This window comes from Camelina sativa, chromosome 17, assembly GCF_030686135.1.
Source record: "Camelina sativa cultivar CO46 ecotype springtype chromosome 17, ASM3068613v1".
Lineage (NCBI taxonomy): Eukaryota > Viridiplantae > Streptophyta > Magnoliopsida > Brassicales > Brassicaceae > Camelina > Camelina sativa.
The window spans coordinates 34,241,830-34,257,970 of record NC_141896.1 but is presented as its reverse complement, the minus strand read 5'-3'; the positions used below and the strand labels follow the sequence as shown (position 1 = coordinate 34,257,970).

Sequence of the window (16,141 nt, the reverse complement as noted above, 5' to 3'; positions counted from 1 at the left end):
AACAACCTAGCTTGTTGGTAAGCCTTCTGCTTGACATCACCTTTCAACAGTGCAAGACATGTCCACAACATCATCAAAGTTAACATGCTTTTGGCGTCGCAGGCTGAAAGTCTTATTCTCATAAACAGCTACAGTGTTTTTGACAAGTGTGGCAAAGTATTTATCATCTTTTCACTCAGCATCAAATTGTGAGATTGGAAGTATAAAGTAAGAAAGAAGAGAAGCAAAGATGCACTCACTTTTCGGTTTTGCTTGGGTTTGGTTTTCACCTGGTGAGATGTCAAACATCTCTGCCTTCAATAACAAAAATGTAATTCTCAAAATCCTCAGTCCTATAAATTAATCCTATATATGGAGAGAAAACGGAAACACACTGTTTTAAAAACCAATATGTTACATTACACCATAGCATTAGAAAGTGACAATGGACAAAAAAATAAAAATGTTAAGAAAGTTACCTCAATATTGGGAAGATATGTGACCGTCTTACGAGTAGGATCATTTACTAAAATACGGTTAATACTGTGGCCTTGATGGACGACTAGCTGGTCCAATTCATGTACACGAGTACGACACCACTAAAGAAACATATTGATCTCAGCATGTAGAACAAAACAAGGTCTCAAGCCAGATAGACAGGTAATAAGTAAACGTACACTGTACCGACTCCACATCCATGGGTAGTAGATAAATTGGGTTTAGCTTAGGGTATAATTTCTTAACAGCCTGCACAAACAAGCTATGGGAAAACAGTGTAATTTCACCGTGTACACAGCATCTATATATATATATTATATATACACAAAGTGGTGGTGATCATAGTAGAAACAAGTAGTTGTAACCTGAGTATACTACTTAATAAAATTTAATTCCGTCTGATATTGTATGATTCCTCAGCAATATCGACCACTCCAGTTTTGAGTCTTTTGACTTGTTGGCTACAAATACAGCAGCAACCATTTAGAATATACCATAAAACTAGCAGTTGAAATGATGGCTCGAGAAATCAAGAGACTAAAAAAAACTCCTAGCTAGTGGTACCATTGTAAGAGAGAAAAATAGAAAACATCACCTCGCAATCCTCTTAGATTTGGGTCTAGTACTGTGATCTTTGCCGCCCATACACGCCATGATTTCGAAACTTGAATGACACAACAACCGCAAAGTGGCTACGTACTGGCTTGTTTTCTCTTTTGACCTCGTTTATTATTAAAGCTGTGCAACGACGATGTTATTAAACTCGTTGGGCCTCGAGCCCATACACAAAAGCATCATGAAGCGAATATTAATTTGCTCTTACTCATTTTTTTGGATTTGGAAAATTCCCTTTTCCTGGAAGACTAGACCTGGTTGGCTTCTTTTACAGGAGAGTTTCTCTAATAAGTGAAACATGAGAGACCATTTTCCCTACTCTAATTTTAGCATATTTTGGTAAAAACTTTTAGTCATCACTTGGTCTTTCACTCTTCAGTATGTTTTGGTTGTTGCTTTCTATTCAACTTTATCTCTGCTGTCTCAATATGAAATCCTGATAGGCCTTTTGTTTCAACAACTTTATTGAGAAATGACTTTTTTTTTTTTTAAATGGAAAAACAGATTCCTCTGCTGTACATTATTACTTGCCGCAGTTTCGCTATTCGATTATGAGAATGTACACAAGTTTTCAGTACAATGTTGTCAGTGTATTACCAACTGTATTGTTTGTCAGTGCATAGTAGAGGGAGCTGGATGTGGCTGCGGTAATGGTGGTACCGGGTAAGCCGGTACAGCATAAGGAGCAACTCCAAGATGATGATGATGGTGATGATGATGAGTTCCCATTGGAGGTGGAAGCATCACAGGTGTTCCAACAGCTGAACCCATATGATCATGTGGTGCGATGATTGGTTGTCCCACAGGCGCATTACCATACATCCCTAATCCAGCCATTGTTGGCGGATGATGTGGTTGCGGTTGCGGTTGTGGCTGTGGTTGTGGCTGAGCTGGTCTATGTTTGACCACTTGTTGTTGTTGTTGTTGTTGTTGTCCTCCTGTAACCGCAGGAGGTTGATTGTTCACGGTGGTGATGTCGTGAATGCTAGACCGCCTTCTATCTCGGTTCATCGAGTTAAGCCGGATGAAGTACTTTTGAGCATGGCTTGCAACTTGTGTTGGAGTTCTTGAGATCACAAAGTTCCTTGAAATGCTTCTCCAATCTCCTTTCCCAAATTTGTCCAAACCCAAAAGAAACAACCTTTCACAAAAAAAAACAGAGGATTCTATAAAGGTGAGATCTTTGAACCAAAAGGTAACAGAGCATTGAATAAAAGGTAACATCTTTGAAATCTTTTTTTTTCACTCTTTAAGTTTGAAAATGTCAATGGATAGATAAAAGAAGAAGAAGAAGAAGAAGAAGAAGAAGAAGAAGAAGAAACCGATGCTCTTCTTCAGTCCATGGGATCCCTTTTCTTCTCTCTTGCTCTGCTCTGGATCCACTACTTCTTCCTCCTCCACCATTGGAGCTACTTATCCCTGAGGTTCCATGATTTGGTTTCTTCTCCGATGATCCAGAGGAATGAGAGTCTCTGTTGGCCGGAGAAGTTGCTGCTGCTTCATCGACGATGAGACCTTTTCGGTGATGATGATAACGAGGTAAAGGAACTTGACCATTCTCGATTGCTTTGACATCTTCTAAAAGGATTTGGTAATGGTTCTTTACTTGTTTTAAGGTCTTGCTTGGAACCATTGACGCCATTTTCATCCATTGATCATCTGTTATGTCTTCCTCTACACAATGCAACGCAATTGCGTTCTCGAATGCCTTCTCTTCTTCTCTGCTCCATGTTGCTGCCACCACACTCTCCATTCGATTGATTCAAAAATCTCTCTGTTTCTCTCTCTCTCTTCTCTTTCTTCTCTTTGGTTTAATCGTGTGGTGGGCATGATAAGAGTTTGTGAAACGTATGTGAATGGGTCAGATTCTTTACCTTTTGGAGTTTTGTGAAACTTTTATTTCTTTCTTTCTTTTGGTGTTTTAAGTTGAGGTGCGCATTATAAGATTAGACAATTTGTATATGCGCAGGATAGTAGGGGACAGTGCATATGCGCATGATAAGAGATTGATTGGGACTTTATCTTATTCACAAGCATCATCAATCAAGTTTGGGTTCGTTTTCTATTGTGTCACTCATAAGGAAAGAGTAGTACCCATAGGATAAGATTCTTGTAGTTGACGATCACTCTTCACTTTTCTTTCAAAATTCATCCTCATTCGTTCTTTAGAGATTTTGGTTACTTCGGTTTATTATATTACAACTTGAAAGCAATGCAAATGATTAGTGTAGTTTGGCAAACCTTTCGATTTTAATATTTATTGCAAACAATTTAGTTCAGAAAAAAGTTCATTATTTTCTTTTCTTTTTAAGTTTTAAATGTTGAATTATGTTAACATAAAAGCAATTTGAGACTGTCATTGTAAATGTTGATCACATTGTAAAACTCTATATTTACTGAATTCAGAAATGAGAATAATGTGTAAAAAATAATTATCGAAGTCAAAATATTTGTTAGTACACTATACCAAACCGAATCCAATCAAATAAAATCTACCAAGTAGTTGATGTATATACTGTACTACTATATAAAGAAAACAAAGATACCAAGTAAGTTCTTGGGCAAGTAATATGTCACTAGCTTTCTCCTAAATGAGTGAGAAGTCTAACCCTTAATCGTCTAAATTTGTTTGGATAGACTTTCATGAAGACGGTTGACAAGTTTGATCGTTTAGCTTCCCTAATTGTGTTATCTCACCTCGATTAGGGTTCTTATTATCTTATATTCTCTCCGTTTTATAATATAAGATGTTTTAGGGAAATATTCTTGTTTCATAATATAGGATGTTTACAATTTTCTATGCAACTTTTTGATTAATTTTATATTTTATATTATGCAGTCTTGTTTATGATTGGTTAAACTTTATAAAAGTAACTATTCCTTAATATGCGTGTTTTCACTAAAACATCCTATATTTTGAAACGGAGGAAAAACTTCAGTAATAACGTAGTAATAACGTGCTTTTAGTGACTCAAATCAACTATGAGATATTGATCTTACACCGACATGCATAAAATCATTTAAATCTCATGAAGAGATGCAACACGAAATTTAAATTTCTCTATGACTAAGAATATAGAATCTTATTATATAAAGTTGGGTTTTGAAAGTTAGCCATTAACAAGATTTTGACATGTGTTAAGTTACAATTTCAGATTTTGACATGTGTAAAAAATAATATTTAATAGGAGGAATTTTGATTACTACAAAAATAAAATATTTTGTTTTAGAAATATTAATAAGTCCGATTAATAAGTTCCATCAAGGATCTATCAGACTATGAATTGAATCGTTTGATCAATAATAATATTAATATTTTTTAACTATGTCCAATTAAGTTTCTTCTAATTTCTCAACCTTGATTGGTTGGTCATAGACCTTTTTCTTTGTACAAACATAATTGTCACCATTCGTTCAAATGGAGATAAAGAGGAAAAGGTCATCAATATAATGGTTGGATAAAATAGCACTAATCAAACCCAAGCTTACAACAAACATATATAGATTGGAAAAACATAAATCGTTGTTGATAGATCCATAGGAGCTTGGAGACAGAGGCTATATCATGGTTTGTCAAAGAAACTTTTACGAATACATTGAGAAATTTAACATTAGTTACTATCCAAAAATTTTGTGACGTTGGAAAAGGGTCTTTAGTTTCATTGGTTGCTGGAGCAAACCACTTTGAGATAGCTAAAAGACGTGAACAGTGGCGGACCCACGTTGAGGTTGGTGGTGGCAGTTGCCCCCAGTAAGTATAGAAATAGATAAATGTTTTACATTAGACAAAGTAAGAAAAGTGGCAAAATGGTTAGAGTTTGCCCCAGAATTGGTCAAAGGTTGTGTGTTCAACCCCACCTAAGAGCAATCTGCACCCACTATTTTTTTTTTCTAGTTCCGCCCCTAGACGTGAACATGTTCTCTCCATACAAGAGAAGGGCAGAGTCGTGGTTCTCTTTATGGTGGAGGCGGTTGGACGCACGGTTATCTCTACAGAGGAGGAAGGTATGGGAGGTTGGACGTAAGGTTATCTCTCCAAGGGAGGAAGACGGAGCCAAGGTTCTCTCTATGATGGAGGAGTTTGGATGCAAGATTCTTTCCATAAGGGAGGAGGGCAGAACCGAAGTTCTCTACATGGTTGGTCATATACTATTGTGATATAATTTATTTATTTTTTTATTCGAAATGTTTTTGGAACCAACAATTTTAGTGATTAAAAAAACTATGCAAAAGTGAAAGTGAAGAGACGTATAATATTTAGCTTAATTTATTCATATAGACATTTTCTAGGTAGTAGTAAATAATATATTTGTAGCATACAGTATACCTAGGTATAAAAAATACACTTTTAATGGTAACATACATAAAAGATTTGTATATGGATATAAATCAGTGTATTATAGCAAAAAGAAAATTTATAAATATTGTAGAGTATATTTTATTAAATTTTATTTTATTTACAAACTTTTAAACCCGCACATCAGACGACTCCTTATCTAGTTTACTAGATTTGGGCGTAACATCTGAAAACTAAACCGAGAAACTTGGTTTTTTTTTTTTTTTACTCAAATCAAATTATATTGCTTTAGGAAATGTCATTACAAAGAGTAGCTCTTAACCAATCTGGAACCATTACAGACTCAATATAGGACTCATTATCTCTACAACCAAATTTTGCAACCGAGAAACTTGGTTTTGCACCCAAACCCAATAGTTATAAAACCCAAAAGGATTCCACTCGAAGTATCCAAACCGAAGCAAAAACCAAACAATATAATATATTCCAAATCAAATTATAATCCGAAAATTCTTGGTTATATTTGTCAAAGTTATACAATATTGTTTTTGCAAAACTTAACCAAATTTACTACAATTAAACCTTTTTTTAATTAAATCGATAGTAAAAAATAATCTCAAAAACTGGAGGGAAACCGATTCAACTACCCAAACCAAATTGCCATAAAACTTAGACGAATACTAAACTTTCCTACCCGAATTCGGAAAAATCCAAACCCATCCGAAACCTGAATGCACATGCCTAGAACTAGCAAACCATTTTTCAAGTGAATAAATAAAGTCATCAGTACTTAATTGAAAATTTGATGGGGTGGTTTCATTATGAACAATTTTTATGTTTCCTGTTCACCAGTTGTAAATCCTAGGGCCTTTATTGGCCACGTTCCTTAAACTTTTTAAGGGACACCCACCCCTCCCTTTCCCCAATTATAGGCCCATAGATGCGTTAAATTTTAATCAATTGTGTACGGAAGATATATTATATACAATATAGTTCCAAATATATATCATTGGGTTACAGACTTACAGCTGGGGAATGAATCAAATTAACGTAATGTACGGAAGAAGAAGAACTATAGAAGCTTTGTTTTTTGTGGGCTTCAAATTTCAATATGTCAATTATGCAAATAATTAACTAAATAGTCAGTATTTACATAATAATCTAATATGAAAATAAGGCCAAAGTTTGGGATATAGGAATATTAGAGTGAAATTGAAGTTAATGTCCGTTGCAATGCGACATTTGCGTGTTATCACATTCATGCGCACTATATTTATGCAATCAAATCTTATATTCTTATTATTTATTTATTTTTTTAACAGCAAATATCTTATATTCTTACTAAAGCACTTGGATGTAATATTGATTCATTTGTTTCGTGTATATTATTTACTCTTGAGTGTAGCAGGAATGCAGGATACAAACAAACAAACAACAGCCCTTTTTTTTTTGTCAACAACCAAACATAAATATAACTAATGGCCACTCTTAATTATCCAAAAAAAAAAAAAATGCAAAATAGTATTCTGCATTTCTGCCTACATGCAATACATATTAAAGTTATTAATTTTCCAACTATTGTAACTAATGCCTAATGGTCATCCCCTTTTTAATAAAAGGGAAGTACACAACTTAAGTTTTGTAGACTTTATAAAAAATATAAATGGTTACAAATGCATACTAATAGGTTATATATAAGATATACATTAACTCTATACTCTTCGTAAGATAACTCTTTATATATATAGATAATAAATAATAAATCCATAAATCGTGGAGTATATAGATAATAAATAATAAATTCATAAATCGTGGAGCAAATATATCATGAAGATCACAACATAGTTATTTCAAATGATCTTCTTTTTAATAAAAGAAAAGTACATAACATAGTTTATATTATTTATATTATAATATAAAATAAAGAGAAGTACACAATATAGTTTATATTATAGTGATTAAATTATATTATTTAATTTAAAATTATAATCGCGGAGTTATTTCAAATGATCTCCTTTTTAATAAAAAGAAGTACACAACATAGTTTTTGTAGACTTTATATTTTTAATTAATTATAAATGATTACAAATAGGTTATAGATAGGTTATAGATTAATTCATATATTAATGGTTACACCTAAATATTGTGTGCAACCTTAATTGGAGATATTCCAAATTGATAATTGATATATTAATGGTAATAAATAAAATCATGGATCTTTCAAACTGTATTTTCAGAAGATTTTAGTCATATATCAAGTTGTTTCCAAAGATCTTTAAACATAATATTAGAAATTTACTTTCCACAGATTTTATTGATAAACCATAACGTTCAATAAAAATTAGGACCATGCTAGAGCACAGATTGAATTTTATTTTTATATTATAATTTTAAGACTTACAAACTCAAGCACGAGATAAATTTTTATATACTCTAGCACGGAAGCTGCTAGACACACTCTAGCATGGATTAATAATTTTATATACTCTAACACGGGTTAAAATTAACAATATAAGACTTACATAATACATTTACATTTCATGAATAATATTTACAATAAAATTATTTGCATGAGTTGCATCCAAATAATATTATATACAATTACATATATAATATTTTAAAAATAATAAAATGTATTTCAATCCGTGCTGTAGCACGGGTCCAAATCTAGTTCTCCTAATATTTGACAGTGCATCATATATTACATATTAGAAATCTTTATAAAAAAACAGACAAACAAATAGGATAATTCATATAATTTGAAATAAAATCATAAAAATTCTATAGTTTTCTGTAATATATAATTTTACGATTTTAAAAAGTTCATATACTATAAAAAACGATTTATTTTTATTCAGTAGTTACAATCAAACAACTCAAACCTTACAAACCTTAGAATACTAATGCTAACTATTATTATACATAAACATCTTCACATGTCAACATAATTTTCTTTGAATAAATGTATATATATATTGGATAAAATAAAACCGTAGAAACTAAAAAACGAACTGCGAATGTAATATCAAAGATTCAAAGTCATCATCAAGTCAACTACCACCGTGCATTATGGCGACTAATGTACGATATTCAAAACGTCGGACTACTCAAACTTATTTATACACCTCAATTAATCCGAATCTAATTTGTCCTATTTATTAAAGTTGCACCAAAATTAATTTTGAGCATTTCTTGGCTATTTCGAACCCGTATATCGAAACAATATTACTTATGTAACGCATATAAAAATATAAACTAAAGTTGTAAGGTTTAAAAAGTGCCCAACCTCCAATAAAATTAGGTCATACCAAATAGAATGTAATAAATTCAAAACTTTGACTATTTGGCCTTTTTTTATGGTACCACTCCACCTCCATTCTTCCTTGAACGTAAAGTAACCTTTTGACTCTCTTCTTTCCCTCAGTTTCATACATTTTTTCACAAATCCAATACTCAAATCCCCCATACATATATGCCTAATATGTAAATAATCCATATCATAAGTTAATACATTAATTACATTATTATGTACTTTATTCTTCCAAACTTATATAAAACTCGTCTCAAGCTATAATTTCTGGGAGATTAACATTAAAGAAACACCTATTTTAATCATAAAATCTCATATCTTTTTCTCTAACCATTTCTCTTATCTCTCTCTCTCTCTTTCCCTCTGTCTCCATGACCTCTATTGCTTTTTCATCTTCATCAAAATTTTCTCTACATGGCCATGAAGAAACAACCTAAGCCGTGTAGTTTCCTCTTCCACGTCTCTCTTCTCTCTGCATTGTTCGTTTTGCTTCTTATTTCTTTTGCTTTGACGGCTTCTTACAAGCGCAAATCCGGCGTTAATGGCCTTGGCCATAAGAGGATTCTAGCAAGTAATTTTGATTTCACACCGTTTCTCAAGAACAAAGATCGCACTCAACGTCAAAGTCAAGGCCTGACCGGAAAAGAAACCGGTTCATGGTACAATGATGAGGAACGGATCGTACCTAGCGGTCCAAATCCTTTGCATCACTAGCTAAAAGGTTTTTGTTTTACTTTTTTTCAATAGATTTTTGTTGCTTTTTGGATTAATATAGTGCTATGACAGCATTCATGACAATGGATCATGATTATATATTGTGAAGAAGTGTATGAAATTGATATAACCATCATATTTGTTTATTATGGTTTCTTAATTCGAAGCGGGTTCATTAATATCTACTAAAAGCTTCAGTTTCTGTATATATATAGTTATGGATCTCTCCACTATCCAATGAAGTACTTGTTATGTTCACTGAACATAATTAATATATGTGATTTGCTTCTATTTATGTTGAGTACAAAGTACATTATATTGTTCATATTGAGATAAGGTACGTCGAGTTAATAATATGTTATTTTGAAGATATATTTTCTGTTAAAGTGTTGAATTTCTGGTAAATATATTTGAGTGAAAGTGTGTTTGAGTTATTAACAAACTACACACTCAATGTATTTTCCTATAAAAAAAATGATTTTTATATATTTTATTGTGAAAATTAAAATTAGCTTACTCATGCAAATATTATTTTTCTTATATTATGCAAGAAAGGAGATATATATCATATACTTTAACCGTATAAACTATCAGTGTTATTGTATAATGTGAGTCAATATATATACATACATTAACTAGCATATTAGAAAATGAAGAACAAATAAGATAACACTATAACGAAACCCGAATTATCATTCATGTCATCTTCTATACACTCTTCAACACTAAAGTACTCTCAGTAACATAGTTCAATATAAGTCATCGATGATATTCAGAAACTTTCATTCAAAAAATCCCATAGTTGGTATTGACATTTTATCTGCAAAAAAATAACAATTATCCCCACTTAATTATAAGATTTGGACCTAATCACTCTTTCCAAATGTCAACAAAAAAGGTGGAGTTTGTTCACTAGTCATTTTATTAAACTATGTACACTAGTCATTTTATTAAACTATGTATATATATAGGCGCCACGAATAAAGTCGAGTGCGTGTGTTTGTGAATGCATAAGATCTATGGAATCCATCGGCTATATGGGGTTCAGATATAAAGAGATCCGCATTTGACACTACACTCATCTTCATGTAAGTTTAATCTTTTTTTTTCCTCAACAATTTTATATTAGTTAGATAGATCAGAAAGCAAAACGTTTATATATTAAAAAGTAATGCTAGCATATAGAGACCTTTTGTACTACTTTAATTTATCCCTTCAAAATCAGAAAAAAAAAATGTAAAAGCTTTCTTTGTCTACTCTTTTGGTGTAAACATCAGTTCTTACGGCCAGTTTATCAAAAATATAACCTCATTCTTCTGTTAAGTTTTCGGATACCTCATTGCTGATCATATAAGTACTTCCACTTATTAATGCGTACGAGAAAGAAGAAAACTCCATCGAATATTACATGCTCCCATGATTGCATTTTCGTCATTATTTTAAGAACAATATCATCATCACAAACCTGGAATTAAAATCATTTGTTTCCTTATCTAATTTTAGTTTTAAGAAACAATTTTCTTCAAGTTGAGGCTTTTCTTGAGGTGAGGTGCATGGGATCAATAGATTAAGATGATTGGCCCTCTGTGACCTTTTCCAATAGAGGTCAAATTGAACCCACACCATCAATACATTTTATGAATGAACATCCGAATATAGATTAACTATAACAATTTTAAACTTAAAAATCGAGATTTATTTTTTTTCTTTTTTAAAACATAAACGCAGGAAAACAGATTACAGACTCTATTTGCTAACGAAAAGATTTTGTTCAAATATTTTTGTATCACATAATTGCTATACAGTCTTTTTAAATTAAAGTCTTAGGAATAAAAAAATTTCGCTAGTTTTGTGTTCTCATCTCCTAGTTGATTCAAATGTTGCCTCAAAATAATGAATCATTTGAGTGGAAAATTTCGCTAGGAGAGCTTTTGGGGATCGCATAAGGTTACTGACGAATATATATACATATATATTAATGCAAATTTAGAGTACACTAATTAGATGACTTGCTAGTTGCTTCGGTACAAAATCTTAATGGCCTTTCATGTATTAATAAGCAAAAATATTTTCTTCTTAAACTTCTACATAATCACATCATCAAATTTGAACAAAGCGTAATGACACGACGCTATTCACTAGTGCTAATCATTGTGTTACATACTCCAATCTTAATAAATACCTTCTAATTAAAAGATTTTAGTTGAGATTTTAATTTACTCTATAATTTCATATCTAATTACAGAAATGTCAAAATTCCCAAAATATTACTACTTATAAATTTATAATCACGTACATCATGTATATATAATTTTGAAGGGCATAAACTACCTGTCATCGTGGTTTCCCATTCATCAACATTAGATAGTTAATTTGCACTTAGTCTAAGAAAATGATTATTAGAAGTGTCATATTAAATGTTAGCATATCCATAATCCATGAATTTGATTAGAATAAAAATGTCAAATAATGAGTGACGAACCGATAGAGACTGAGTCAAATTTAGGAATAAATGAAAGACAAACTCACAAAAGTCAATGCAGGATGGCTCCGCACCACTGTATCGAAAGATCGAGTTGTTATAAAGGCCCATCAACACCACTCGACCCCAAATAATTACAAGAAAAAAACGAAGTAGAAGTGTAAAACTAATGCTATTGACGACATAAATGTCATTTTCTATTGGGATTTTTGGATACACAAAAGAATCTATGACTAGAAATCTAGTTTAACTTCAACCAATTTAAGTCGTTTAAACTTTAGTGATGAACAAGTCCAACAAAAAAAAACAAGTTGCGTCCACAAAATTTTCAACTACTCAGATTATTTTGCAAGAGCCAAACAAACCATCCGGCAATACAGACAAATTTAGTTCCTATTGTTCAATATGCATATGAATTTGCTACTAATGAAAATCAAACACAAGAAAAAAAAACAATTACGTCACAATCATCCGGCCACAAGCAAGTTGAGGAATATATAATTGAGTATATATGCAATAGATAGCACAAGAGCAAAACATAATTAATAAAATACCACAACTGTTTGAGGGTGTTCTCTCTCTTCCATCACAATTATAATTATATCTATTTTAAATACTACATATGATTTTTTAAAATATTATGTTATTTTTTTTTTTGACATATTCTCTTCCCTCATGCATTTTCTCCCTCTTTCGGCTCTCTCTCTCTCTTCTTTTCCCTCATGCCCACTCATCATGAAACATCTGTCATTTTATTTCTCTTTTTCTTTCTCTTTCACTAACTCTCTCTCTCTTCTCTCATATGCACTCATCTTGGAACTTCTGCTATTATTTTTTGGAACATGCTATTTCTTCGAATTACATGCAGTATTAGTTAATTTCTCTTTTTAACATGTTACTGTTTAATATAACACGGTATTTTTATATATTGAACGTTTTTTAGTTTAATATAAAATGTGATTTTAAAAGATTTCATGAATTATTCATTCTTTCTAATCTAACATTAAAATAAAATAGGGTAATTATGTCTTTTCACTCCACAATAAACGTGGGCCCAGTGGTATTTTCCTATAAAAAAAAATTTTGTGATATTTTGTTTATTTCTCTCCATATTTGTGGCATTCACTAATATTACTTTATATAATTTAGAGAAAATAAAGAATGTAAACTTTTGTTGAATATCAATGTTAAGTTTTCTTCTTTTTTTTTCTTTGATAAAGGTAACAACAGTGCTAAGTTTATTCTATTTTCGTTATAAGTATATATATATATTTACCTAAAAACATACATTCCATAATTTCCATTGAACTTGAACATCAATAATTTTACAGAAATTACGAGACAATATATCTTGGTCAAATAATGTGAATTTGTTTCACGATCAGTGATATGGAAGATCGAATATCGATTCTGTCAATATATAAATCATTCATGGCCGTCCAAGTGACGTTTACGTTCCTCTTATCTATTAGTACTACTTCTTTTTTTGACAACATATTAGTACTACTTTTTATTATTATTCTTATGCATATATCGTTCACCAATCACCGTTATGTATATATCGTTGATTCTTTTTTTTGTTTGGTAAGTTTTCTTTGTTAATCACCAAACAAAAATTAAAACGCTCCAAATCCCAAAACCGTTCATCATTTCTTATTTTGTTCATCAGATATTCACCGCATACACATCGGCAAAGATCAAATGCTATTGGTCTATAAGAATATAGAATAAAGGGACTTACTAATTACTATAAAAGTCAACTTATTTGTAAATACTCTCTACAACACAAGATATGCAAGAAATATCTTTAAAAAGATCTTATGTAACTAATATATTTTGTAATCATAAAGAAAAATAATATATATTTATGAAAATAAACTATTTCATGGATTGCATTATTTGTTTAAGAAAAATTATAAAAATTCATTTAAAAAAAAAAAAAAAGAAGCAAAGAAATTTCAATTTATATTTGTATTTCTAAATAGTAATTACCCTAAAGTAAAGTATTTACAACTCTAAATTGGTTGACTATATTGTATTACTATATATTTATGCAAAATTAAATATTAATAAATAGTTTTTTAATTTATTTACTATGAACAAATCTTCTATTGTAGAAGGAAATAAATTTTATGTCAAAAAATGTGAGAAAAGCATCAAATTTAGTCAAGTTCTTATCCAAAAATTTTGGAGTTATGGGACATAAAAAAAATTTACGAGTAGGGACGAGATGAAACATGACGGGACAGGACAATACGGGATGAGTAGAGATGTCTTTGCCATTCTAAAATAGTTACGTGTAGATTATATACATGCAATAGTCCAAACTAAAACTACAACAAAATCTGGTATATGAATTTAACACCTTTAAGCATTAAACTGTAAAACGACCATTGTATATCTGTTAACACTAAATATACTATTTAATACTATTTAAAATTTTGAAATTATAAAAAACACATAAACCAAAATATTTTATGTATTCAAAATATACATAAATTAATTACAATATTTATCATCCCGTGTTGTAGCATCCCCTTTCTATATTTCTGTATACCCCGACTACATTTCTATATCAATAAAACAAATGATGGCTCACCCCTTTTCTTTCACTCCCTTAAAATCCATTATCTTTAAAAACTACTATCCGATATAACGGTGTGTCTGTTTCCGTGAAAAATTACATTATCTGAACAACTTACTTTATCAGGATTTCCAATTTACCGTATATCACCAAATATACAACTCAAGACTATATAAACAAAAGAAATGAGTCAAAATAAAATAAAAAACTACCTTACAAAAATTCAAACTACAAAAAATTACTAATAAAATATATAATCCGTAATCTCGTGCTGTAGTACGGATTTTCTCCTAGTTACTAGTATTTATAGTAATAACCATGTAATTAGCATCAAGACCCAATCCCTTTTCTGTAATGAAACTGAATACTAGGATTTCAAATATTATACGTAGACAAAGTATATGTCTCGTTTCCTAGCTTATATTTCTTTATACAATATTTTAATACATAAGGCAAAGTTCGTTGAGCATATCCCTCGCATGCTCTTTGAAGTTTCAAATATTCAACATAAATCTAAAGAAAACGAAAACGAAAGTTTCAAATTTATTAATTATATTCAAGAACTCATTGTCCACATATATATGACAATATCATATACAAATCAATTTAAGCAAAGACGACCGATTCCACCGGTAACCTACTAACCATTTTCTTAACTCTCATTAACGTGTCCATTACTTATATATAGCACTTAACACATACGTTTCAGACACTAGAGACTAAATCGCCTCTAGATCAAATTCAAATTATTGAGTTTGACTAGTTAAACCCTAAAAAAAGGTAACGAAAGCAAATTTTTTTTTTTTTGTAACTTCTTTAATATTCTTTTCCGGCGAGGATATGGACCGATCAACGCCGGAACATAACTCTTCCTCCTCCTCCTCTTCGTCCCACAAACGTCTAAGCGTAAGCTTTCTTGTCTCTATAATGGTTCTTTGCGCTAGACACGCGAATCGGCTCTCGAAGAAGCTAAAGCTAAAGCCAAAGAAGCAAACTCGAAGCGGCGGAGAAAGATTCCGATGGAATCTAACAAGCTCGCCCCTGAGGTCTCCTCGGACTAAAGAGTTGTTGACGTCTTTGAGCAACAAGGCGATGACGATGATCGGCCGGAAAAACACGGCGGAGAAAAATGCGGCGGCGGCAGAGGAGGAGGAGCACGGTCTTTGGCAGAGAGAGATTTTGATGGGAGGCAAATGTGAGCCGTTGGATTTCTCGGGTGTGATTTATTACGACTGTAACGGACGGCTTTTAAATGAGGTGCCACCGAGATCACCACGTAGCACTCCGTTACCCGTTTACCCGACCGGTTCTTAAACCCGGGTCACCGTTAAACCCGATGGGAACGAATGATTTTTTTAAGTAGCTTCATATTAATATAAGAGGAGGCAGGCTCCATTAGATGATTGAGGTCATGATGTGTCGATTAGGCAGCATAAACAAATTATGTATATATAAGAATGTTACTGTGTACTGTACGTATGATCCCTTTTATGCCTAATTTGCCTATAAGTTGTTTGTTTTGTTACAACATTTAAATTTGGATAGGCTAAAAACTCAAAAACATCATGCTATTAATACTATAAATGTCAAATTATATTCTTTTTCAGGTCAGCTTTTCCATATCATCAGTTTATCATACTATTTCACTCGATAAGAATGTTA

General features: G+C 31.6%; 2 protein-coding genes, 1 long non-coding RNA gene and 1 pseudogene across 3 annotated transcripts; 3 read left to right on the top strand and 1 right to left on the bottom strand.

The window, feature by feature from the left end:
* Nucleotides 1-1,533: 1,533 nt before the first annotated feature.
* On the top strand, nucleotides 1,534-3,270 carry LOC147924704 (uncharacterized). The gene is made up of 2 exons (XR_015587102.1): nucleotides 1,534-2,952; nucleotides 3,062-3,270. It is a non-coding gene; the product is annotated as an uncharacterized LOC147924704 (long non-coding RNA).
* Nucleotides 1,539-3,004, bottom strand: LOC104758201 (transcription factor SRM1). Its single transcript, XM_010481029.3, has 2 exons — nucleotides 2,415-3,004; nucleotides 1,539-2,233 (listed from the first exon to the last, which is right to left on the bottom strand). The coding sequence occupies exons 1-2, from the start codon at nucleotides 2,843-2,845 to the stop codon at nucleotides 1,705-1,707; spliced, it is 960 nt and encodes a 319-aa protein (XP_010479331.2). The 5' UTR covers nucleotides 2,846-3,004; the 3' UTR covers nucleotides 1,539-1,704.
* Nucleotides 3,271-9,001: 5,731 nt separating the features above from the next.
* On the top strand, nucleotides 9,002-9,596 carry LOC104758200 (CLAVATA3/ESR (CLE)-related protein 11 pseudogene; annotated as a pseudogene).
* A 5,569-nt stretch (nucleotides 9,597-15,165) lies between these two features.
* On the top strand, nucleotides 15,166-16,090 carry LOC104758198 (uncharacterized). Its single transcript, XM_010481027.3, has one exon. It carries the CDS (start codon nucleotides 15,320-15,322, stop codon nucleotides 15,791-15,793), a length of 474 nt encoding a protein of 157 aa, XP_010479329.1. The 5' UTR covers nucleotides 15,166-15,319; the 3' UTR covers nucleotides 15,794-16,090.
* Nucleotides 16,091-16,141: the final 51 nt, after the last annotated feature.